Source organism: Procambarus clarkii, chromosome 53 (genome assembly GCF_040958095.1).
Source record: "Procambarus clarkii isolate CNS0578487 chromosome 53, FALCON_Pclarkii_2.0, whole genome shotgun sequence".
Lineage (NCBI taxonomy): Eukaryota > Metazoa > Arthropoda > Malacostraca > Decapoda > Cambaridae > Procambarus > Procambarus clarkii.
This window is the reverse complement of record NC_091202.1, coordinates 30,875,795-30,901,329: the sequence shown is the minus strand read 5'-3', so window position 1 is coordinate 30,901,329 and position 25,535 is coordinate 30,875,795. Positions and strand designations below refer to the sequence as shown.

The following is a 25,535-nucleotide window of genomic DNA, read 5'->3' as shown; positions in this document are numbered from 1 at the left end:
GTCCGCTGGTGTAGAACCGCAGATGGGCAGACTGGAGTTCTGAGAGAAGGAAGGTAAGGGAACTATCAGGGGAAAGAGCCAAGCTATTACGACTATAGCACGGGGAAGGGGTCACGATAAGGATTAGGGATGGAGACGGGGGCGAAGGCGAAGGAATGGTGCCCAACAACTTTGACAGTCTGGGATTGAACGCCGACCTACATGAAGCGAGACCGTCGTTCTACTGTCCAACCCAAGGGGTTAGGCAAGTTGGACAAGGCAAAGGAAAGCTGAAAATGTGCGCGAAAATATAAGTGACAAGATTCAAGAAAGATTACGAGTTAGGAAAGAAGGAAAAACAGATGAGAATCGGAGGTAACAGTCCAAGAGTGTGAACCCATTTCAGTCGCGACCGACACCGGATCCACCACAACAGAACCCCGGAGGTGAAGGACTGCCGAGACATCTGGAACAAACTTACCCGCTATCTTACGGATTTTCTTCCAGATCAGGGGCAGAGGAGTGTCAAGTTTAATGGTCGAGACATAAGATTTCCAACTTTCACGCTTAGCTGTTTGGAAAGTCCTACGGGTCACAGCACTCTCCTTCGGAAACAAAATAAAAAAATCGGGCGACTGTCTGCGTCGGTGTTCATGGCGTCTCTCTTTCACCCACCAAGGATGTTCCCCATGACACCCGTTCACCCACGAAAGCCGTTCACCCTCAAGGATGTTTCCCACGACAACCGTTCGCTCACCAAGGATGTTTTCCATGACACCCGTTCACCCATCAGGATCTACAACAATGACTCACGGTCACTCACCTGGATATACTCATCCTCGTTCCTGAGGTGTTCAGCGATGAACTCTATGGCCTCCGTCGCTTTGTACGCCTCAGGGGTGATGAAGAGCGAGTCTGAGCTCTCAGACTCGCGCCGCGGCATCTGCAACAGTGGAGACTAACTTCGTTAGGACCAAGATCTTACGCCGAGCCGAGGCTCGTCCAGCACTTACGAAACCCCGGACATCTTTCCGCAATCATTGGTGGCGTTTAGTTTCTATTCACCAAGAGCGTTTGCGAGGTTCGTGACGGGGGCGAGGTCGTTCTCGACCATCCCCCCCCTCCCCCCCACCGATGATTGAGGAAAGATATACAGGTTTCGTTAAGTGGTTGCTTAAATGGTTCTTGACACATTCCTCGCCTAGCTTATATTAATGAATATATTAGTACGTCATGAAATGTTGACTCTGAAAATGGCAACGAACACACAAAATTATCCATTTTTTTTAATTTAAATTATACTAAATTATCGTAAATTGTATTACATTATTTTTCACTTTAAAATGTATAATGTATCTTTGTCTTTGGAATTTCAGCCCGGCTCTGGGGTCAGTCTATACTCACCTCTCTATTAATCTTGCAGTTAGGATGGTGGAGGTTGGAGAGCTCCATGTGTTCCAGCTTGCTGGTGCCCTTGTCGACCTCCGGGCCGCCGTAGTGGTGGTGCGGCGGCACTCCTGCAGGAGGCAGCCAATTGTACCCAGGTTATGATCAGAGTATTCAATCATGTGGGGGGGGGGAGGGGAGTATCTTACGACTCGGGGGGAGGGGAGTATCTTACGACTCGGGGTGGGGGTAGAGGGATGTCCCTCGACTCGTGGAGGGGGAATGTCCTGCGATTCGTGAGGGGGTGGGGGGTGGGGGACGGGATGTCCTGCGACTCTTGAGAGGGGGCGGGAATGTTCAACCTTAGATCGTTTAACAAGAGTGTTATCAGTAAGACCAACGGTGTGAGAAGAATAGAGGGAAACTAGAACTAAACTAAAAGTGAACAGATCAAGGGCAGAGCTACTTCACAGCTTTGCATCTTTTTATAAGTAGTGATTTAGTGAACCAGTAGTGTTTTTCGCCCTCCACCACCCTCCCGAGGGAGGAAAGAGACTCCATATTTGTACTTGTACATCCACCATCAACAAGACGCATTAAACACAAGCACGGCTCTATGTTATTTTCTTTGTGTGTCTTTACATAGTTATTATGTCCTGAAAGTAAAGAATCGAGTTGTTAAGTTCCAGAGACAATATAAACTAAATATTAAGTGCCAGAACGCACTGTACATATTAACAGTACAGGAAATTCTACTAGCCGAGCTGACGCGTCTTGCATCAGCCAGCAACCCCAAGTTATTGTGGTCATTTCTCCAGAGAACACAGGGTTGGCTAAAGACGTTGATCTGAGCAGCCGCGTGCCTGCACCTAGTATGGTTATGACTGTTGGTATTGTTTAATTGATGTCAATTTATGTACCCATGTCATTTTCCTGCCTCGACCCTTCCAAATGTAAAATAATTTAATGTAGCGAACAAGTCATCAGTTCGAACAAGTTTCACAAAATGAAATCCATTTTACCCACTGATAACACACATTGCTGGCAGAATCGCCAGGTTCCAATGCCATGGTTGCTATACACCGAGAAATTTAATTACTAAGAGAATGAAACCGAATACTCTATTCCGTTCCTGCTCACAAGGTGCCTGACCTTGCAAAGGTTAACGTAGTACCAAAGGTCCTATGCAAGACAATACAGATAACTATTGCCATTCATAACCTCCTGCATTGCTGTTAATGAGAGGGTAGAGAAGATTATTTCAAGTCACATGAGGAAACTAGAGTAGGAGTCACAATCCTAAGTTCATTGGTGAATATTGACCACTTTCTAGCAGTGGGACCTCCTCATGCTGAGGATTTTTGCTTTTCACACTGCCCTAAGAATTCACTGACGGCCGAGCCCTTCGCAATGGTATAGCTCTACTACACCTTGCTGCCCCGCCTCCTATCTTCAAACACAGATAGCAATGCAGTGAGAAACCCCAGTAAGACCACCTGATCTCAATGATTACAGATCAGAGGATAAGACTGCAAAAGATGAAGTCAACATTTTCAAGAGTCCTCACCACAGCCAACCGTCTCTCGCACTAACAGTTAACACGCCTATTATGACCCAATACACAATTCTTCAAATATACAGTTTCTAATTCACTATCTACCTATTTTTAATTTATTACCAAGTTCAATATTATTGATCAATAATTTCATCTTTTACTGGCAAATGTAAATGCTTCAAAACAACAATAATAAAATCAATATTTATTTTACGGATGACAATGTCATTTATTGAACAATAATATTTCCCTGATGACAGCGATTGTTTAATCGAATGTTACTTATTAAATAATGTATTGTGGCTAATGACAAAGGTTAAGGAAACCTACATAGATCTTTCTCTTCAGTGGTTCAGTCTCAGATCACACTACAGGAAAAGTTTAAAATCTTGAGGCATTGTGCCCCAGAGTTGGGTCTGTTGCCATAAGACCATCATGGTTGCATCGTTAGGGAAGGGAACGGAACTATCAAGGGGAAAGCGCCAAGCCACTACGACTATATAACACTTGGAAGGAGTCAGGATAAGGATTTGGGATGGGACGGGGGGAAAGGAATGGTGCCCAACCACTTGGACGGTCGGGAATTGAACGCCGACCTGCATGATGCGAGACCGTCGCTCTACCGTCTACTACTATCACTTGCACATGATGACTAGACAAATAATTTCAGATAGGGACCCAAAAAAATATTACCTAGGAGTCAAGATGGCGGCCATTTTTCAAAATTGCGTACTTTTATTTTGAGGTAGTGTTTTTTGGTAAAAAAAAAAAAAAAAAAAAATCAATGAAACAAACAAAAAAAAATGTATTTTCATACACGTCTCTAAAATATCGACAATACTAGATTTTGAATTATTTGGTTTTAATTTCTGTGTATAAAGTACCTTAGACTTTCAGGAATAAATGCCCGGTACATTCTTTTTCTGTCGAGAATAATTCAAGAACTCAAGACAGACTAATGTTTCAAGTCTTGCCCCTAATCTGTATGGTTTCCTTCCTGGAAGAAGCACACAAACTTTCTTTGCCGAGTATTTTATCAGAGAGGGACCAAACTCTCAGGCGGCATTTATTGATCTCCAAACTGCTTTTGATACAGCAAACAGAAATAATCCTAGAACAGCTAGCCTCTTTTGGAGTTAAGGGAAGACTTGACATGGCTCAGGGGTTACCCGAGTAACAGAACCGCCTCAGTCCTTTTCAAGGGGGTCAAAAGTAAACTTTGTGCACCCTTTGAGTTGGGTACACCCCAGGGTGGAGTGCTAAGTCCTACACTGTTCAATGTTCTGATGCATAAATTAACAATTGATATTCCCACACTACCTGACGAAGCCGTCATTTGTTGTGCCGATGATATATGCACTGTTGCAAATTCCCAAACTAGACTGCAAGCTCTACTTGATTCATTCGCTGCTAAAAGCATTGAATGGGGTCTTGTTATCTCTAACTAAATCCAGAGTTCTCCATCCCCAAGAGAAAACTCATGTCCCTATAACTTTCAAGGTCAACAACCAGAACATTGAAACGTGTAGGCAGCACAAATACCTTGGAGTTGGTATTAACAGTGACATTGTAAACGATCTACACCGTAGGTTAAAAGGAAGACTAAAACCATTGAAAACACTTACCGTTAAGAACATTGGTATCAATATTAAATGTGCTAGACTATTCTATATGATGTTCGTTAGATATCTCGTTGATTATAATGCTCTGCACTTAATTAATTTCCCCTCCTCTGTGTTGGACAAACTTGAAGTAGTACAGAATGAGGCCATGAGGATAATTCTTGGTGCTCCAAGATGCACAAGAATAATCAACATGCGGGAAGAACTGAAGCTTCCAACCATACTAGAGAGAATAATGCAAGTCAACACTACCTTTTGCCTTAAAGTCATGAAAGACCCTACATCTCCTGCATTGCTCGGAGACAAATTATTTAGTGCTGTTAACACCCTTTTGACTGGTGCCGACATACCAACTCACTCCTTTTATGATAATTGGCTGAGCAACAATGCCTACAATCTCATTAAACTTAACATTCCTTTTAAGTGCAATCTACCTGTCTCTGAGATTCCTCTTTATCTGTACCCCACCATTCAAGTATCATACACACCTGTCACCAAGAAAGATAATGAGAATCTTGCTCTTCTCAAAGCTGTCACACTTGAAACAATTGCCTCCTCCATCGAGAGTCTAAGATCTCACGAGCACTGTGTCTACACCGACGGCTCAGTCCAATCCTCTACTGGACGGACTGCAGCGGCATGTAGGTTTTATAGAAATAATATTTGCACAAAGACTGTCAGTGTCAGGTTAAACAACTGGCTGACCTCCACACAAGCAGAACTAGCAGCATTACACCTAGCTACCAGTACATTAAAAAAACATTGGAGGAGGAATAATATTTTGTGATTCAAAGTCTGCTCTTCAAGCAATCGAAAACTTCTCTTGGAAGATCGACAGCAAGAACCTCATACTCCCAATTATAAATTACCTAATTGATGCACAGAGTAAAGTGTCTCTAATCTCCTTTGTATGGATACCTTCACACATAAATATAACCAATCATAATGAGACAGACATTGCAGCCAAATTAGCGTGTAACAAGGATGAAGTTGAATTAGATCTAGGTATCCCCATCTCTGCTGTCAAAACTGTATTGGTCCAAACACACTGATCTGATAGGAAAGAACTTACCGACTCCCAACGACCTGAAAGTACTAGTATAAAAAGCTATGATTTGTTCAGATCTGAAACCTATATCTATGGGCAGCACAAAACGTCCACTAGACTGTGCGACACAGTGGTTGCCAGGATCAGGTTGGGTTACCGTTACCTGTGGCAGGTGGCTGCAGGTGACGGGTCTCCCAATCCTGAGCACTCCAGTTGCAAACTCTGAGCAGGAACTACGGCACGATCTCCCGCACTACATCACTGAATGCCCAGTTATTAGACCTTTCAAACCAGTTGGCATAAGGTACCTGGAGCTTTGCAATTACTTTATTCACTCGTATTCTTGAAGATATCCTCACAGTGTACACAAAATTTGCCAGTGCAGGCTACTAAACATATGGCCCTGTATGACTAACCATCCTGCGAGATGGGGACTTATTACCACTGCTGCCTTATTCAATCTTGTGTTGATATCCTCAAAATGCTTCTGGAGTCTGCCAGTGCAGACCGCTTATCACATGCCTCTGTATGACTAACCATCCTGTGTGATGGGGATTTTTTAGCATCGCCTAGTTACCTTTTTTGACACACTGTACTCCACTTCATATAGTCTAGGGCAGCTGCACTAATGTAGATGTACCTCATGTACTAATAAAAAAAACCATTTTCTGTTTGTGCAAGTGAACTAACCAACAGGTTGTTGTGAGTCAGGCAGTGCATGGTATGCCGACAGCCGGCCACAGTAATTATAAGTAAACACTGACAATGGGAGAGGGAGAACCAAGAGAGCTTCCTCTCCTTCAGTGAATGAAGAAGGAGAGACAAGGGAAATAAAGAAGAGACAAGGGGGAGTAAAGCACGAGAGACAAGGGAAGGAGGTAGACTTACCACTCATCTCGTTCATCCAATGGAGTCGCGTCTTCTTGGGTCGCTTCATGAAGAGCATGATGGGCAGGTATTTGAGAAACATCACCCGGATCCAGTTAGGCATCCGGTGGGTCCTGGGACCTCTGTCAACCACACCACCACCATTAGTTCACAAGTTGTGGGTTAACAAGAACCTCTTAACAAGATTTAATAGTTCTGGCTACAGTATTTAGAGTACAAGTACTAATAGAAGTAGTGATAAATCCTATAGAGCTACTAGTAATACTAGTAGTAGAGTAGTAGAGGACCAACAACTTTAAGAGGTAGAAATAACATATATAAATGGTATTAAAGTAAGATTAACGTTTTTAAATGAGAACAGATTAAATAATATCAGTAATGGCATTTCAAGTGGCAATTCTGACCATTATTTTAGTATTAGTTATTATATACACCTGCTTTATTTAATTTTAATAAAAAATGGGAAATATATATATTAGTAATGTCTTAGTTTTTATAAATAACACGTGTGGGAGCGTACTTTGAGAGCGTACCGTGTCCAATGATAAGAGTCCTACTCGGATGCCGTGTTCTAGGGGGGAGGGGGGGGGGTATCCCTAAAAGTGTTCTGTAGTATATTCTTTGAGAGTTTGTGTTGATGCCCTGTGGATTCGTCCTGCAGTGGGAGTCCTGTGTGGATGTCCTGCCAGTGTGGTGATGCTTTTTGGGAGTCTTTTGTGGAAGTCGAGGGATTGAGGGATTTCTATGGGGGGAAGGGGTAGCCAAAGGTTGGAATCCTGTGGAGGTGTACTGTGGGGGTGGAAGGTAGGTTCGGTGGGTCCGGTGGTAGTGTTCTGTTGGGGGAAGAGTTCGGTTGGGGTATCAGTGAGGGGGAGGTCATGAGGTCTTGTGTAACGGCGTCTTAGTGGGGTTTCTGTGGAAGTTATTTGAGGTTATTCTGTGGTGACCAGCAAGGCGTGTCATGTAGGCAGTTTTCTTTTGGGGGTTATCCCGTGGAGATGTTATTTTGGAGTCTGTGGTTTGTCCCTCGGAGGGCTGAATTCTGCGAGGTGCCAAGTGTGAGCGTTTTGTAGGGGGTGTCCATTGGTTGAAGCCCCGTCGAGATGTTTTGTGCGAGTGGCCTTTGGGGGTGTTCTCTGGGGGGAGTATCCTGTAGTAGTCTTGGTGGAATGTCAAGTTGAAGGAATCCTGCAGTAGGGTCTTGTAGGGGGGTGTTCTATGGAGAAAATCCTGTGTAAAGTGGGTTGGAGGTGTCTGTGGGGTGTCTGTCCTGTGGGTAGTTATGTTGGTGGGTACTGTAGGGGGGGGGTGTCTGAGGGTATCCTTTAGAGACGTCCTGTGATCAAAATAGTGATAGGAATGTCGCCTGAATGCCCATTCCCCTGTCACCTAAATTCACCAATTCTCACAATACACTAAGCGATTCACACGCCATCCTTCCCCCTGTCCTTCCTCGACCGACCACCCACTCACCTGAAGTTCCAGTTGATGATGACGACGGTAACGAGGATGGAGACGGTGTTCATGACGAAGGTGAAGAGGAGGTACTTGGCGATGAGGGGAAGCACCAGCGAAGTGGGCGGCAGGATCTTCGACACCAGCAGGAGGAACACGACGAGCGAGAGCAAAATGGAGATACCGAGCGTCACCTGAAGGGGTTGTACCAAGGTACTGTGAGATTTGTTGTGGGACATAATGGGGGGGGGAAACTAACTAAAGCAATCTAGCACCCCTCCCTTCGGGTTTCTCAACCCCTATCCTCCCATCCATACTTTATCACGTCCCTGCCACTGCCTCTTTCCCTTCGTTTAGCCTTTCCCCTTTTCATCTTTCCCTCTTATTTCCCCCCCCCTCTCTCCCTCCTTGCCCGCCTGATTTTTTTTTAATTTTTTGGGGGAGCGTTTTATGTTTAAACGTTTACTAAAACTTAGAAATGTGGCGCATAGAACGAGTTATGATAGACGGGCTGTCTCCCTTGCTGGCAGTCCGGGGCTCGTGTTTGTCACCAAAGCCAAGCTTGCTCTCTTGTGCAGGGAGTTGCGAGTGTGAGGGTCTTCATATGTATTCAAACTAATATGGATATGTATAGATGAATACTCTAACTTGTTCACTCAGATGCTTATGAATGTGTTTATGTTCCTTTTGTAAGGTAATTTTTTTCGTGTGTGTTTTCTGTTTTGTATTTCATCTTGGAATTTATGTATTTACCTAATTTTACCCGAGGGCCACTATCTAGTGTCCTCGACATGGATAGAAAGCCAGAGGCTTGTCAAAGATTTTCCCCCCAATTTGTCCTGATTTTATCGAGCTGGATTTTGAAGATAAGCAGTGAATCGACAGTTACTGCTTCGACGGTCAGGCAGTGACAACCCCCCGCCACACACACAGGCAGGGGTGTCCAGAGAGGCGGGACCAAAGAGCCAGAGCTCAACCTTCGCAAGTACAAATAGGCGAGTACAAATAGGAGAATGCACACACACGCCCACATCCACTTTGTGGGGAGGACAACCCCCCCCCCACACACACACCAACTTGGTGGGGGTAGTCACTTCCACAGCTGCTGCATTTGTTCTCGACATTCTCTGATGAGAATCTTTGTGGTTGCTTGGCTTGTGCTCCATTATTCCAGTTTGAACAAAGTACCACGTTACGATTGCTTGTTGAGTTTGATATAGTAACCCCCTATGCTCACGGTGTCCTCCCCTGAACCTTACGTATCTCGTCATAGCCGTTGTTGGCACCGCACTCCATGACTGGTACCCGTGCAGCGTCTTGCATTTGACGAGAACTGTCCAGTATATTGGTAAGAGAACTTTCAGTATAAACAATATCCAAGAGATCTTCGACGGAGACGTGTAGTTGATCATGTTTCAATTAATTGCCATTTAATTTCTTTGTCAACATCAGCAAACTCAATTTGCAGGGCTTGTGATACCCCCTCGCATGTTGAGAGCGACTCGACTCTCAAACCCACACCCGTCTTTAGACAGGTGTGGTACTGATCTGCAGCTTCATTAGGACCGTTTCGCTCTCCTGAAATGAATGATTTCCATAGTGTGTTTTGTCTACGTCTGAAAAGTTCACTTAGTTTGGCAATGTCAGTGACAATCTTTGTCACTATCAGCGTCTTTCAGCATTCTAAAGATGTCACAAAGTATCACGTATACTCGAAAGATTGGGTGACATCCCATAACCCACACACACACACACGTTTGAAGGAGGGGAGGAGAATGAATTTAGGGATATATACCCATAACATGCGAAATAATTAGAGAGAACATTGACAAACTAAAGTCCCAGGTGTGGATGGAATCCAGTCCAAACTCTTAAAGGAACTTGCAGAAGAACTATGCCTACTGCTGAAATTACTTTTCAAAAAATCCCTGGACCAAGGGTGGGGGGTGGGGGGGGTCCCTCTAGATTGAAAATATGCAGATCTTATCACTATTTTAAAAAAAGAGGGCAGAAAGAGCTCAGCAGAACACTACCGACCGATCAGCTCGACATCACACATCTGCAAGCTCACGGAGAGAATCCTCAGGGAGGGAATCCTTCACCATCTTTCAGTGAACAATCTTGTACAATCGACTCGTCATTGATTTGTTAAAACAGATCCCGCCTTACAAATTATGCTCACATTTTTTGAAAAGGTAACCAGCTACTCAGACAAAGGCCTTCCGGTGGATGTAGTATACATGGATTTTACTAAAGCTTTTGATAAGGTACCACATTAAAGACTAAGGTAATTACAGGCCGATGGAATAAATGTTAAAATATTAGAATGGATAAAACAATGGTTGAAGGGAAGAAAACAAAGGGTTGTGCTAAATGGAAACGAATCTGAATGGATTAATGTGATAAATGGGGTGCCCTAAGGGTCCATTTTGGGATCTGCCCTCTTTGTCATATACATCAATGACTAAAATATTTCAAACCACATCACATTTCCAGATGACTCAAAGATTTATGGTAAAGTTGGAAATGATATTGACATTGAAGCGTTACAAATAGATCTGCAGAAACTCTACAAATGGTCAGAAGACTGGCAAATTCTTTTTAATATTGACAAATGCAAGACCCTGCACGTGGGGCTTAACAACCCACGCCACAACTACCAAATTAATAACATTATATTACAGCATATTGATGAAGGACGTTAGAGTCAAGATCCACCACTCATTAAAAGTTACACAACAGGTCGGTGCATCAGTCAGAAAAGCCAACCAAACTCTTGGTATAATCAAACGTAGTTTTGACTATAAGGAAAAGAAGGTAATGGTTCACATGCAGGCGATGAGTCACAATAACGTGGCTAAAGTATGTTGACCAGACCACACACTAGAAGGTGAAGGGACGACGACGTTTCGGTCCGTCCTGGACCATTCTCAAGTCGATTGTGAGAATGATCCAGGACGGACCGAAACGTCGTCGTCCCTTCACCTTCCAGTAATGGTTCACCTGTATAGATATCCGGTGCGCCCCCCACTTAGAGTACTGCAGCCAAGCATTGTGACCACATCTTCAGAAGTACATTGCTGCTTTGGAGAAGATGCAACACCGACTAACAAAAGTAATTCCAGAGCTTAGCCATCTCTTGTATCAGGAACGGTTGAGGGCCACAGGTATAACAAGCCAGGAATGACAAGGTGGATCTTATTGAAACTTAAAATATTGAACAAGTTAGAGGATGTTGATCCTGATATTTTCTCCAGAAGGTCAGATGTAGCACAAACAAGCAACTGTTTCCAGCTTAACAAGACACAATGTAGGACTGAGTACAGGAGGGGCTTTTTCCCCACCCACAGGGTTATTAATCAATAGAACCGCCTACCCGCCGCAGTCGTAACTGCCAAAAGTGTGTCGAATTTCCAAATATATATGGAAAAAAGAGCAAGGCAAATGGGGGGGGGGGGACCTTCGACAAGCCGCCGGCTTCCTGTCCTTGTCGAGGCCACTAGGGTTTGTGGCTATCAGGTAAATAATGAAGCAGAAAGGCGCGTTTTCTTTCAGTACTTTTGATGTCAAACTAATTCAAAGTTTTCAAGCTAAGGCTTATTTGGTCCTTCTCCTTGCCACAGGTTTGTCTGATCACAACCAGGACCAGACGGCGGAAAGCGAGATATATTTCACATTTTTACTGCTTTAAAATGAACATTTTAAAGTTCTTCAGAATAATAAACGCTTAACACATTGTACGTAAATTAAGAGTTTACCGTAGCTACTTTAATTTTGAGAACGTCGCAAGCAATTCAATGCAAAAGTTTACACCAATGCACAACACCAAACTTACCTCTTGCCTAACCTTGTGCACAAGTATTGTTGCTTCAAATCCCAACAACACAGCAGACAACAACAACAACACAGCAGACAACAACAACAACAACAACACAGCAGACAACAACAACAACAACAACACAGCAGACAACAACAACAACAACAACACAGCAGACAACAACAACAACAACAACACAGCAGACAACAACAACAACAACAACACAGCAGACAACAACAACAACAACAACACAGCAGACAACAACAACAACAACAACACAGCAGACAACAACAACAACAACAACACAGCAGACAACAACAACAACACAGCAGACAACAACAACAACAACAACACAGCAGACAACAACAACAACACAGCAGACAACAACAACAACAACAACACAGCAGACAACAACAACAACACAGCAGACAACAACAACAACACAGCAGACAACAACAACAACACAGCAGACAACAACAACAACACAGCAGACAACAACACAGCATGGTCAGGAAAAAAAAAAAGAACTGTGGAACACGGAGCGCTTTTTGCATATGGGGTAACTGTGTACTGGCAGAGCAGTACACAGCTCCCGACGGCTCACGTCATGAATGTGGTACTCGCGGGACCTGGTGTTACATGTCCCTCCCGCTACCTCTCCTTCCCGCGCCACACACCACTGTCTTCTCTTATTTTAAGTCTTTTTGCCGGCTAGTTGATAGACAGCTAGAGGTTAAGTGCTCGTGCTCGTCGCCAGCGCGGTGTTTTGTGGTGATGTTTTGGTTATCGTGTTTTACGATACTTATGCCGGTACATGGTTAGCAGTGTTCCGAGCATTTCGTTTGATTCATGGGGCCACGACGACACTCGTGCCGGATATGTCCCCCACATCCCCCTCGAAGGAAGGGGGGGGGGGGGGATTGGTTCAATAACAAACTACGTATGATTCAACAACAAACTATGTATGGTTCCATTACAAACGCAAAGCTTTGGGGCTCTGACGTCCTTGGCGGCGGAAACAAACGTGCCTTGCGGTCCTGTACACACAGGTAGGTGTTAGGGAGCCCTAGGAGTCCTTCGAGGAGGCAGGAGGCGCCACCCCCTCCCCCACACTGAACACACTGGATAGTCAAAGTTGCGGCAGAAACACCCGATGACCCTCTCCAAAACTCGTACCCAAGAGAACAAAAAAGGTCATCCAGTGACCTCCGGGATCAGGAGCCAGTTCTGCCCACTGACTGGCTCTTACCGCCCGTCTTCTCCCGTGACCCCAGGCGATAAGCGAGCCAGGCATCACAGCAATGCGGGCCGTTGAGCAAGAATACCAGACGGCATTATCAAGATCTGCCAAGTCAAATCGCCGTCCGTGTTCCAGTGACCCCCAGGCACATCTGGGATACCTGCACAGAGCAGGTATCCCAGATGTTCGCTCGTCGTGCGGGTTGAACCTGGAGTTCGGACCAAGCGTGGCGGCAGCCCGTCCTCAGGCCAGGCTCTTCTGGCCATCAGACTCTTTCCTAAATTTTAACATTAATAAAAATAGGTTTGTCCTCGTATATAAAATAATATTGTTATGAGGACCTGAGGACGGGTTGCAAATAATCAACAGAACCTGAACCCCTAACCTATGTTTAACTATACAAAAACCAACATAATAGTAACATACGAGAACAAATCTATTTTAATTCACAATACGTTAAAATGGATGAATGCTTCATGGGGGGGTGGGGGGGGGGGGGGGGGGACGGCCGCCCCTTTAACGAGCCTGACCCGAGAACAGATTGGTGGTGGCCGTCCTGCTCTGTTTACACGGATGGCGTATGAAACAGCTGCACGCAAACTGGTAGCATTGTTTACTATGAAAATGACAGAAGCTTGGCTTAACTCCAAGCTTCGGAATTAATCAGATTGTACCCGCTTTTTAAAGTAAGTTGGGGAATTGTCCGTAAGTCAGAGCTGCATTTGTGTATATTGACAAATTGTAATTACTAAGACGCTAATCAATATAATTTTGCTTGTTTAACTAATGCCAGGTGTCTTGCTATTAAAACTTCTCAAGTTACTTTTGTTCACAGATCTTCGAAGGTTATGTGGTTCACGAGGGAGGCTCTCATCGTGTGTGTTGAAGCCTGTGGTTTGTGTTGGAAGTAATGTTGCAACTCTATTGACTAGATATGTAAATTTCTGTTTTGGAACAAAATTTGACATTTTCCCGAGAATTTATTATGAATATTTTTTCCCCTAGTACTTCCTAAATTCTCGTCTTTGTGAAGCTATATTTCCCCGAGGCATCGTTGATGTAGTGAGATTCCTCAGCCGAAGGTTCACATGAAGTTTATTAAAATTATCAAGAACTTTCCTGGGTTTCCGAGGTCTGTTTAGATTTGATTATAATCAAATTTTTCGGTATATTCTGTTTTGCATAAATCTTGCAACTCATCGTGAAGACAGCCCTGCGTCTGTCCATCCGTTTTTTATAAAGTTGCAGGAGACTTATCTGGTTTGCAGTGTATAGAGTTCAAGAGTTGTTTTGAAGGTGTAGGAACATATTATTAACACTTTAATTTTATCAGTACAGAGTTTTGACTAATGCGAGTAATTCAATTAGATTGTTACAATGAGCATAATGCTCAAATATTCACAAATATTTGACATTATTTTGTCTGATTCGACACTGTGGCTTTGTCTGACGTACGTTGGGAAAGTCTGGGCCCAGATGATATTTCTGTTACTCGTGTTGTGTATGGCAGCAGCTTCTATCTGGTTGGTTGTCTCATGTTCCAGGGCTCTGTATCCTGCATTCAGGTCAGGCAAGAAAGTAGGCAGGACTGTCCCTTCTGACAAGTTTCATGACGTTGGTCAGTAGGGTGGATGGGCGGTCTTGGTGGATGACAACAGGTTCCGATAACCATTGTACCTTTAATCGTTTGAATGTCGATGCGAGCCGTTGCCATGGATATTATCCAGGAACTAGTCATGGATATTATCCAGGATTTTGTGGAGGTACGTTGCTCCAGATTTCAATTGCTGTTCCGTAGTTGGGTCGGCCAGCTTTGTTGACCTTACAACCTTTGTAGGCGAGTACATCTTTTCTCCTTTTTTTGTATGGTTGTTAATGGGTTATATCAAGATGTCGATATACTAGTTGCCAAGTTGCATAGCTGTGTTGAGTCCAACTTAGCAAGTTGTGTGTCATTGTCTATAGTGAGGGAATGGCTTTGATGAATATTTTAAGTTTGTTCCATATTGTGGAGTTGCCTGCCTGCCTCATTGATGAAGCCTAAGCCACCCAAGAGGTGGCACGGGCATGAATAGCCCGTAAAAAATTCCTGCCTCCCACTCTTCCACATTAATACCCTGCCTTACCCCACTCTCCCTTTCCCTTCCTCCCTCCCTTTCCCTTCCTCCCTCCCTCCCTCTCCCTTCCTCCCTCCCTCTCCCTTCCTCCCTCCCTCTCCCTTCCTCCCTCCCTCTCCCTTCCTCCCTCCCTCTCCCTTCCTCCCTCCCTCCCTCCCTCTCCCTCTCCCTTCCTCCCTCCCTCCCTCTCCCTTCCTCCCTCCCTCTCCCTTCCTCCCTCCCTCTCCCTTCCTCCCTCCCTCTCCCTTCCTCCCTTCCTCCCTCCCTCTCCCTTCCTCCCTCCCTCTCCCTTCCTCCCTCCCTCTCCCTTCCTCCCTCCCTCTCCCTTCCTCCCTCCCTCTCCCTTCCTCCCTCCCTCTCCCTTCCTCCCTCCCTCTCCCTTCCTCCCTCCCTCTCCCTTCCTCTCTCCCTCTCCCTTCCTCCCTCCCTCTCCCTTCCTCTCTCCCTCCCTGCCTGCCCAGTAGCTCTCACCTTCTCGCCGGCCTCGGCCGGGAGGTAGAAGACCAAGATACAGAGGAAGGAGATGAGCACTGTTGGGAGGATCAAGTTGACGGTGTAGAAGAGCGTCTTCCGTCTGATGGTGATGTAGAAGGTGATGTCCGTCTCGGTGGGGCCCCGGTCGTTGTGGATCACGTTCAGGAACGCCGGCACCTGCGGCACGGGGGACAAGGTTAATGCTTCAGCAACACACTGCTAGGAGGGTCACTGTGCACCCCCCACACCAGCAACACTGCTAGGGGGGGGACACTGCCCCCCCACACCTGCAACACTGCTAGGGAGGGACACTGCCCCCCCCACACCAGCAACACTGCTAGGGAGGGACACTGCCCCCCACACCTGCAACACTGCTAGAGGGTGGGACACTGCCCCCCCCCCCACACCAGCAACACTGCTAGGGGGGGACACTGCCCCCCCCACACCAGCAACACTGCTAGAGGGCGGGACACTGCCCCCCCCCCACACCAGCAACACTGCTAGAGGGCGGGACACTGCCCCCCCCCCACACCAGCAACACTGCTAGGGGGGGACACTGCCCCCCCCACACCAGCAACACTGCTAGAGGGCGGGACACTGCCCCCCCCCCACACCAGCAACACTGCTAGAGGGCGGGACACTGCCCCCCCCCCCCACACCAGCAACACTGCTAGAGGGCGGGACACTGCCCCCCCCACACCAGCAACACTGCTAGAGGGCGGGACACTGCCCCCCCCCCCACACCAGCAACACTGCTAGAGGGCGGGACACTGCCCCCCCCACACCAGCAACACTGCTAGAGGGCGGGACACTGCCCCCCCCCCCACACCAGCAACACTGCTAGAGGGCGGGACACTGCCCCCCCCACACCAGCAACACTGCTAGAGGGCGGGACACTGCCCCCCCCCCCACACCAGCAACACTGCTAGAGGGCGGGACACTGCCCCCCCCCCACACCAGCAACACTGCTAGAGGGCGGGACACTGCCCCCCCCCCACACCAGCAACACTGCTAGAGGGCGGGACACTGCCCCCCCCCCCCACACCAGCAACACTGCTAGAGGGCGGGACACTGCCCCCCCCACACCAGCAACACTGCTAGAGGGCGGGACACTGCCCCCCCCCCCACACCAGCAACACTGCTAGAGGGCGGGACACTGCCCCCCCCACACCAGCAACACTGCTAGAGGGCGGGACACTGCCCCCCCCCCCACACCAGCAACACTGCTAGAGGGCGGGACACTGCCCCCCCCACACCAGCAACACTGCTAGAGGGCGGGACACTGCCCCCCCACACCTGCAACACTGCTAGAGGGCGGGACACTGCCCCCCCCCCACACCAGCAACACTGTGCTAGATTTTGTTTTATGTAAATATCAATATTCCTTCCCTTAGTTGCAAGTTTCGTAGCTTCCGTCGCTACATCATTCCAAGGTATTTAATATTACTGCTTGCAATTCTCTAACGACCATTCGTAAGGCCTCCGTATTCCACCGTCTAGGCTTCCAGTTGTCGACTGGAGCTTCTCCCTGTTGACTTCTCTTATTTTTGTCAAGTTTTGTGGAGTTGAGGCAACAGATTACAGTTTAATTCATATTTCTAGTACAGTCTAGACTGACATTTTTGAATCACTCTTGAGGCAAAGTAGAAAATGCATGCAAGTTAGGGATCCTAAAATTGTGAAATAAGTTTAAGAACATTCTCCAAAAAATCTGCAAAAATAATTAACTAAGAAACGCCTAATTAACACCATGAAATAGAGTTCACTTATCCCTAAGTGATTTCATGTTGTTATTGTGAATATTAAAGGCCATATCTATGCTTTTGTCAACCTTCACATTCTTTAATAAATCACTCCATGCTTCTTATCAATAAGCATCACTTAAAAAAATTTATATTGCTAAATTTCTTAAAACTAAATTTCAGTCATGTTATATTATTTAGAGAATTAAGCATTTATGGCATTAAACTTAAAATTAAAAGGTTTGCTTTCTAAGTCATGGCCAAAAATCTTAAATATTAGAGGCTTCATTTAATATCCATGTAAACTACAAGTAAACCTAAAGGTTTATAACTTTTTTACAACTTACAAACCTACAACTACAAGTACACAGTTCCTGCAAAGTAAACCACTGTAGTATTTTTTAGGTTTATTTCACTAAGCTTTTATTATTATTATTATTTCTCTACGGTAAATGCACACGAATCCAATTTATTTAAACTGATCAATGTGTTAATTCCCTTCAGCATTCCTAAGGAAAAAAAATGTCATGGTACCTAACTCAAGCCACGAGGGGCGAGGTGGAGGTACCTTGCCCCCTGCATTATATAGCAACATTATATAACAACAGTATATAGCAAGACTGCATTATATAGCAACCTTCATGGCAGAGTCATAAAACTGCCAGCCACGCCCTCCCATCCATCCAGCAACCACCCACCTCGACAATATCCCAGGTCCCGGATTTCCAGTAGTCTGAGAGATCGACGAAATTCTTCTCGTTGTAGAGAGAGAGCGAGACCTGGTCCCCGTTGAAGGTCCAAGAACCAAACTTCATTAGGCACGTCTGCTGATCGAAGGGGAAGTAGGTAACATCTATGGTGCACGAACTCTGTGAGGAGAGACGAGTGAGTGAGTGAGAGAGAGAGAGAGAGAGAGAGAGAGAGAGAGTGCTCTGGCGAGGGAAAGGTGGAGGGAGAGTGAGGAAATGGAGAGATGGGATGAATGGGTAGTGAGGAATGGGTGGTGACAACAGACTAGAGGATTACAAGGGCAACAGTAGCTCTGGATGGGGTGCATGTGAAGAGTAGCGAGGCTTTGGAAGAATGGGGAAGGTGTTAAAGGGGGTAGACACTAAGAGTAGTGAGTGGGGCTGTGAGGTAGGGGGTGGGGGGGGGGGTGGGGTGGTGGTGGTGAGGGATGGGGAGGATAGTGTGGGAGGTTTAATCTTTTTATTAAACGTAAATATCATTGTTTACAAATATCCACCGACAACATGGGTGGTAAAACACCTCTCGACACCTTACGGTACTGGAGCCTCGTGGTGCCTACGGTGCTCAACCATCTGCTCCTCGTATAGCACTTGCCGAGTGCCACTCCCCTCCACAAGGGAGAGATAGAGAGATACTTCCACCCCCTGCACAAGGGGGGAGGGGGGAGGCACTTCTACCCTCCCTGCTCAAGGGGGGAGAGAGACTCCTCCACCACCCCTCTGCACAAGAGAAAGCGAGGCTTGGCGCAAGACACCATCTTGCCCTGTGGCCGAGTAGTATAAACAGTGACCAATTTTATGAAGTAAAACAAATCTGGCTAGTAAATTATCCGCTCTCTGGGGCGTGTCCGGAACATCAAGTCCGCTTAGAGAGCTACAAACGTCTTAACAAGGTACCTCGGGTGTGAAAACAGTACAAAAACTTTATCTTTGATGTCGCAGAATTGACAACAACAGAGCCAATGAGTAGGAATAGTAGATGACTAACCTGGCGAGTAGAGTATGCGTGCGTATCATTGATGACTTGTAACCACATAACTGACCTGGTAGATAGCGGGCGGCACCCAGAGGACCTCGCCGTTGGGGTAGATAAGGACGTTGCTCTTGTAGCGGACCTCGTAGTTCCCATCGGCGCTGTCGGAGGAGGAGAGGTGAGAGCTCGAAAAAAGGGAGAGTTCGAAAAGGGAGAGCTCGAAAAAAGGGAGAGTGAGGCGGAGGTTACGCAGAGCACGAGTCGAGCTTCAGCTCTTGGGGTTGCATTTTCATTCGCAATTAGGACGTTCTACAAGTTTGCGAGGCTTCAGGGGGTCTATATCGCCTCTACATGTGAGTGATACAAGCCAACGAATTATTTGAAATCCTACATATGTGCCCAACATAACCCGACCAAGCCCCACCTAAGCTAACACATTCTAACAACTTAATATTTTAACATTCGGAAATCTGTTAAATCTGGTTATACGACCGTAAGAAGCTTCAAGGGAAGCCGCGACTCCACTTTATTCTTAGAATACGTCACACATTTAGTTCCGAGTGCCATAAACATCGGCTCAGATCTCCCAGGCGGGGTGTTTGCGGGTCCAGTTCCCACCTGTAGTTACCCAGTTTGTGCGGGCAAGATAAAGCCGTTCGCTCTTTAAACCGCGCTTGTGTGACCGTCGGTTGTCTAATGTACCGATATGCGACTTATTTTCCTTGTATCATGTCCCCACGGCAGTTGTGTAAACGTCCGGGCACTTAAAGAGACGCTAAACGTACAAAGCTCTGCCCAATTATTTAACTTTTGGTCGGGGAATATAACCCCGGTTCACTGGATTTAGAGTGGCGATTGCTGACCATTGGGCCGAGTATACCTTCCATGCCGTTAATGGCCTTGTTTGAACCATTAATTCCAGCTAGTATTTTATAATGGGCGGGGGATATCGCGTCTCTTTCGTTTGGGTCATCTTGTATTGATGTTAAATTATATGCGTATGGAAGGTCGAGGATCAGTTCTTGGGCCTCCACCTGTTGTTGAACAGCTTATAGTGAAATTCACAAGGAAAATATATATACCGCGTAGCGAGGGAACTTCAATCTCTTTCTACACGGGACATAAAAGGTTCCTGACAATGTTGGGATGAGTCTATCCTCTTGGAGGACACCCCAGCCATTTTCCCCAGTTACATCAGTTGTGTTAACTATCCCTCCCAATTTTTTTTTTAAGCTTTTTGAAGTTATTGGAACAATCTAACCACTAGTCTGGTGTGTCATGAGATATTCAGTGCGGCTGAGCACTCACATTACGCCACTACTACCCTAGTTCCTATAATGAACAAACCCTATATTGACATTTCCTATTTCCGAGTCAATAGGGCCACACTAGTGCTTCAAGCTAATTATAATGATAGCACTATGACATTACGACTATAGCACTAAAAAAAAAAAAAAAAAGGGATATAGGGAGATTAAGGATATGACGAAGGGAAGGAATAGTGCCCAACGGCTTTGACGGTCTGGGACTGGACACCGATCTGCACGAAGCAAGGCAGCAGCTGCGCTGCCCAACCCAAGTGAAATCGTTAAAGGGATATAATAATAATAAATTAATAAATAATAATTAAAACAATAGATCTAATAACAATTATCACCGCTATATCGTTCAACAAATATATACTAACAAAAAATATGTACACTACCATCACTTTTTCCTTTAATATACAATGTTAAATCACTTTCACCATCAATCTGAACATTTTCATATTTACGTATTTAATATTCAACCAGATTGTATAAATATTCACACACCCTCCAGCCACCGCCTTAAAGTTACACACGTACGCACACTGTCGCAAGGAGCATTTCTACATGTCCAAAAAGATGTCAGGACTCAAATATACACCGAATAAATGTAAATATTCCAAGAAATCCCTAATCTTGCCCTCGGGAGGGAACGACAAAACTTCCTCCAAGGCTGCACAAGATTCTGCACCGGGCGAGAGGCGGATGTGTCGCGCTGAACGACGCCATAAGGAAGGCGGGCCGAGGCGGGCCGAGGCGTCTTGCAGAAGGATATTTGCTCTATGTAAAGTGAACCGAGACTGCTACTGTTTTGGTGGGTCCAGGTCGACCAGCGTTTGGGGGGCATATGGGGGAATGGTTGGCGCTGATTGGTGGCGGCGGAGTTCCCGCCACGACGATGTAAACAGCTCTCCGTTGCCTACCAACAGCACTTTAACTACTGCCCGACTTGTCTCAGTGATTCACTCCATTTCCACGTCTGGCTAAAGAGATTTACAAGTCAAGATATGTGCTGGAAATAACATTCAATACACACATGAGGTCATGATTGTTGTCATGATCAGATTGTTGTCATGTCAAATCAGGGTTGTTGATTTGTGGAACCAATTACCGCGTAACATGGTGGAGGTGGGGTCCCTCGATTGTTTCAAGCGCCGGTTGGACATGTATATGAGTGGGATTGGGTGGTTATAGATAGGAGCTGCCTCGTATGGGCCAATAGGCCTTCTGCAGTTACCTTTGTTCTTATGTTCTTATGATTTCGCAACAACATTGTACACCGGGGCGTCGTACACTGAACACCAGGGTCCCCCTTTTAATATTTCTGGTATCTCGCCAGTATCCAAGTTTTTCTCAATATTTCCTTATAAATATTCGGTATTTCGTTATAAACATTCGGTATTTCCTTATAAACATTCGGTATTTCCTTATAAACATTCGGTATTTCCTTATAAACATTCGGTATTTCCTTATAAATATGCAGCTCCAGGAGCCGGGCTTTGGTTTGCTGCTGAACTTATAATAATAATAATAATAATAATAATTTTTATTTAGGTAAAGGTACATACATAAAGAGATTTTACAAAGTTTGTTGGCTTTATAGATAGAGCTAGTACATACAATGCCTAAAGCCACTATTACGCAAAGCGTTTCGGGCAGGGTCAGTTATGACCTATTAATCTGGGAAGGGTTATTAAGGCCACGACGATGGTTTACTGACCAACCGGCAAAAAAATATTTTACTTCAAACAATCGTCCAAGACGAATGTATTTTTTTTTTTTAAATATGTATACACCGATAAATAAGGGGTTTACCTCTCGGATTGTATACCCAGGACTGAGAGCACTGATATGCGCGTTCAGTTATATTAATCAATGTCTCCTGCTTTTGTTTATAGTGCGTTTTATTTTCGTCTGGTGGATATCGTTCATGAATGAGGAAGCTGTCACGATTTTCGACTTTTTTTTTGTCATTTCAGAATTTCCCTGTAATCTATTTGTCGATCCTTCTGTACGTAACCTCTTTTGGTGCATATAGGCCCTTCACTTTTTTTTTGTATTTTGCGTATGCGAAAACGTATTCTGTATGGTCTGTTCCACTAACATTTCTTCACTGTGATATGGTCGGTTTTGCGTCTGATTTATTTTCATAAATCTCCTTATTTAGATTACTTTATCTTTGCTGAGGTATTCGTGTATGCTTTAGTATTTCAGTTAATCTTTTTCTTCTTAAACATAACGTTTGAGATCTCTTTTTTTTAAAGTTAGTTCTCCAAATACTATAATAAAGCAAACAGAAATAGCCGAGTTGGACGAAGGTTCCAGTGTGGTACAGGCGGCCATCCACTTAGTATATGGGGCAGTCCCAGTTGGTAGGTAGGAGTCGTTCTTGGTAGAGAAACCCGTCTTCCTGATGAATGTGAAAACACCACTTGGGATAGTCCCCACGACACAGCTTGGAAGGCCGGATGGTCTCCACGACACAGTTTGGAAGACCGTACGATTCCCACGACACAGCTTGGATGACCGGACGGTCTCCACGACACAGCTTGGAAGGCCGGACGACCCCCACGATACAGCTTGGAAGGCCGGACGACCTTTACTCTGTGTAGAGGTGGTTCCTACTCGGTGTAGGGGTTGGTTCTCATTTGGTTAAGAAGCAAGGCTCGTGAGGACGATTCACAGCTTCCCGGGGCGTCTTGAAGGCAGACGTTAATAGAGTGATTTAGCCATCCTGAGACCTCACAACCTCTCTGGGGTATCTCTTCTGCCCCCCAGAGTTCCCAAGACACCCTGGGTGCCTCTCTAGTCTCAAGAACACGCAGAACAAACTCAGGTCTAATAGGAAAGAAATGACTGACATCTAAAATGCCTGAAAGCACCAGTATAAATCTATGATTTGTTTCGATCCAAAACTCATGTTTATTTGAAGTACAAAGCGTTCAGCAGACTGTGCGACACAGTAGTTGCCAGGATCAGGTTGGGTTGCCGTTGGTTCGGGCTGGTCCTAAACCTGCACACAGAAATAACACCACATGAGACCAGGAGGCATGGCAGGATGTGCAGAATACCCCCGTTGAAAAGCAGAGGTGTAATATGTACTCTGAGAGAGAACTCTATCAACATCAGAGGCCCGAACCTGTTCAACACGCTTCCACTACACATGAGGGGGCCTAACTAGCCGACCCCTCACAGTGTTCAAGAGAGAAGTTGATAAACACCTCCAAAGGATATCTGATAAACCAGGCTGTGATTCATACGTCAGGCTGTGAGCAACGGCATCCAACAGCTTGGTTGACCAGTTCAGAAACCAGGAGGGCTCGTCGAGGACAGGGCCGCGGAGAAGCTAAGCCCCGGAATCATCGCAAGGTAACCGCAAGGATGGTTACCGTTTTCTGTGGCAGATGGCTACAGGTGACGGATCTCCCATCCTGAGCACTCCAGGTGTATGAATTGGGTTCTAATCTCACACACTACATTTTTGAATACCCAGTCACTAGACTTCAGACCTGCCAGTATGAGGCATCTTGAGCTTTGCAATCGCTTTATTACCTCTCGTGTGCACGAGGATATCCACATCATGCACTGAAAGTTTGCCAGTATAGGCTACTGACTACAGGGCCCTCTATGACTAACCATCCTGTGTGATGGGTATTTGCTGGTTTCTGACACATTCTGTACTCCCCTTCATATAGTCTAGTCCAGCTGCATAAATGCTACGGTACCTAAATGTGTTTAGTTTATAAATCGTGCCCAATGAGCTCTCTCGCATGAGTTTCTCATATTAAGTGTGATGGTATTCCCTCCTACCTTTATTGTCTCGTATAAATAACTCTTCTTGTGAGTGCTAATTATAATTTTTTTTATGCTGTGTTTATTTTGCTGATGTTTGTGGTGATATCTTCGTGCAAATTGAAAACTTATTCTTCTAAAATTTATGCAAATAAGGAGCAGGGAAAAGGCAATAAATTTTCACGTCGAAAATCTGATCTAAATAATATTTTGAGAGTAAAAAATCGCAACTCACGTGTTTGAAACGATATTAATGATATATCTGGACGACTGTACGGAAATATATTGTCGAAGGTTGGGACACAAGCATCAAATGCATTTATAATTCTGTCTTACGAATGTGTGCGTCAGTGAGTATTTCTTAACCTTGAGAAACAACCTGGAGTACCTGGCAGCGTGCTGAGCGGGACGCGAGAGTACCTACAGGATAGGACGCAGAGGGTATTAATGAGATCCGAGAGATGAAAATGGAGTGACGTAATGTGCGCTCTACTACAAAAGTACTACGACCCATAATCCTTCTAATATATATATATTATATATATATATATATATATATATATATATATATATATATATATATATATATATATATATATATATATATATATATATATATATCAATTAAACAGGATCCTCCTTGTCCAGTGTTTGCCGCCGATGCAAAACTGATGAGATGATTTAGAAAAGTAAAGGAAATCCCGCAAATGTGAGATATAAATGAAAAGATCAACTGGAGCAATGCGGAGATTCGAACCCTCCACCTGGGTCCACGCCAAGTCGCACACCTTACCTCTGGACCACGACATGGTAAAAGTCATTCAACTTGGGATTCCACTGAATCTGGATTCAGAGGAATCCCAGGTAACAGCACATGTTGTTCTTGAATAGATTTTGATTTAGTAGAGGTAAAAGTAATTTTTTTTCCCCTTTGAATTTCCAATTCTTTTTATGAACGTCTGTCTGAACAACTATTATTTTAATGATCTAACATTTTGTTTAAATATGTGTGTTGAAAGGCTTAAGAACACACGAAGGTTACATAGTGACCACAGTTGTTCAAAAGAAAAATACGGTTTTATTAGATTATTTATTATTTTTCAAGCTTCATCCAGCATTTTTATATGGCCTGAAATTTGCATTTGAAAAGCATTTTCCTGTCCTGCACGATCTTTCAGCATTATCTTAGATCAAAGAATGTTCGAAAGGTGTGTGTGTGTGTGTGTGTGTGTGTGTGTGTGTGTGTGTGTGTGTGGAGCATTTGTGCATAATATTTAGTCAAGGTGCTATTAAGGTGAGTTAACAACACCTTGCCTCAAATTTAGACCCTGATTAATTTTGGGGTTAACTTAGAAGATCTTAGTTGACAGTCTGTGTATGAAGATTATAAT

General features: G+C 45.0%; 1 protein-coding gene across 2 annotated transcripts in view; it reads right to left on the bottom strand.

The window, feature by feature from the left end:
- Positions 1 to 25,535, bottom strand: part of nAChRbeta1 (nicotinic acetylcholine receptor beta1) — a 146,108-nt gene that overhangs the window by 10,630 nt on the left and 109,943 nt on the right. Inside the window, exons 5-11 of one of the 2 annotated variants that reach the window (XM_069304852.1) lie at positions 19,116 to 19,206; positions 18,022 to 18,192; positions 15,579 to 15,758; positions 7,952 to 8,127; positions 6,479 to 6,600; positions 1,384 to 1,496; positions 803 to 922 (exon numbers count right to left, since the gene is read on the bottom strand). In XM_069304852.1, the coding sequence (XP_069160953.1) occupies positions 803 to 922; positions 1,384 to 1,496; positions 6,479 to 6,600; positions 7,952 to 8,127; positions 15,579 to 15,758; positions 18,022 to 18,192; positions 19,116 to 19,206 (973 nt within the window). Of the gene's footprint in view, positions 1 to 802; positions 938 to 1,383; positions 1,497 to 6,478; positions 6,601 to 7,951; positions 8,128 to 15,578; positions 15,759 to 18,021; positions 18,193 to 19,115; positions 19,207 to 25,535 lie in introns of both variants that reach the window. The other variant, XM_069304851.1, reaches the window with a different exon arrangement.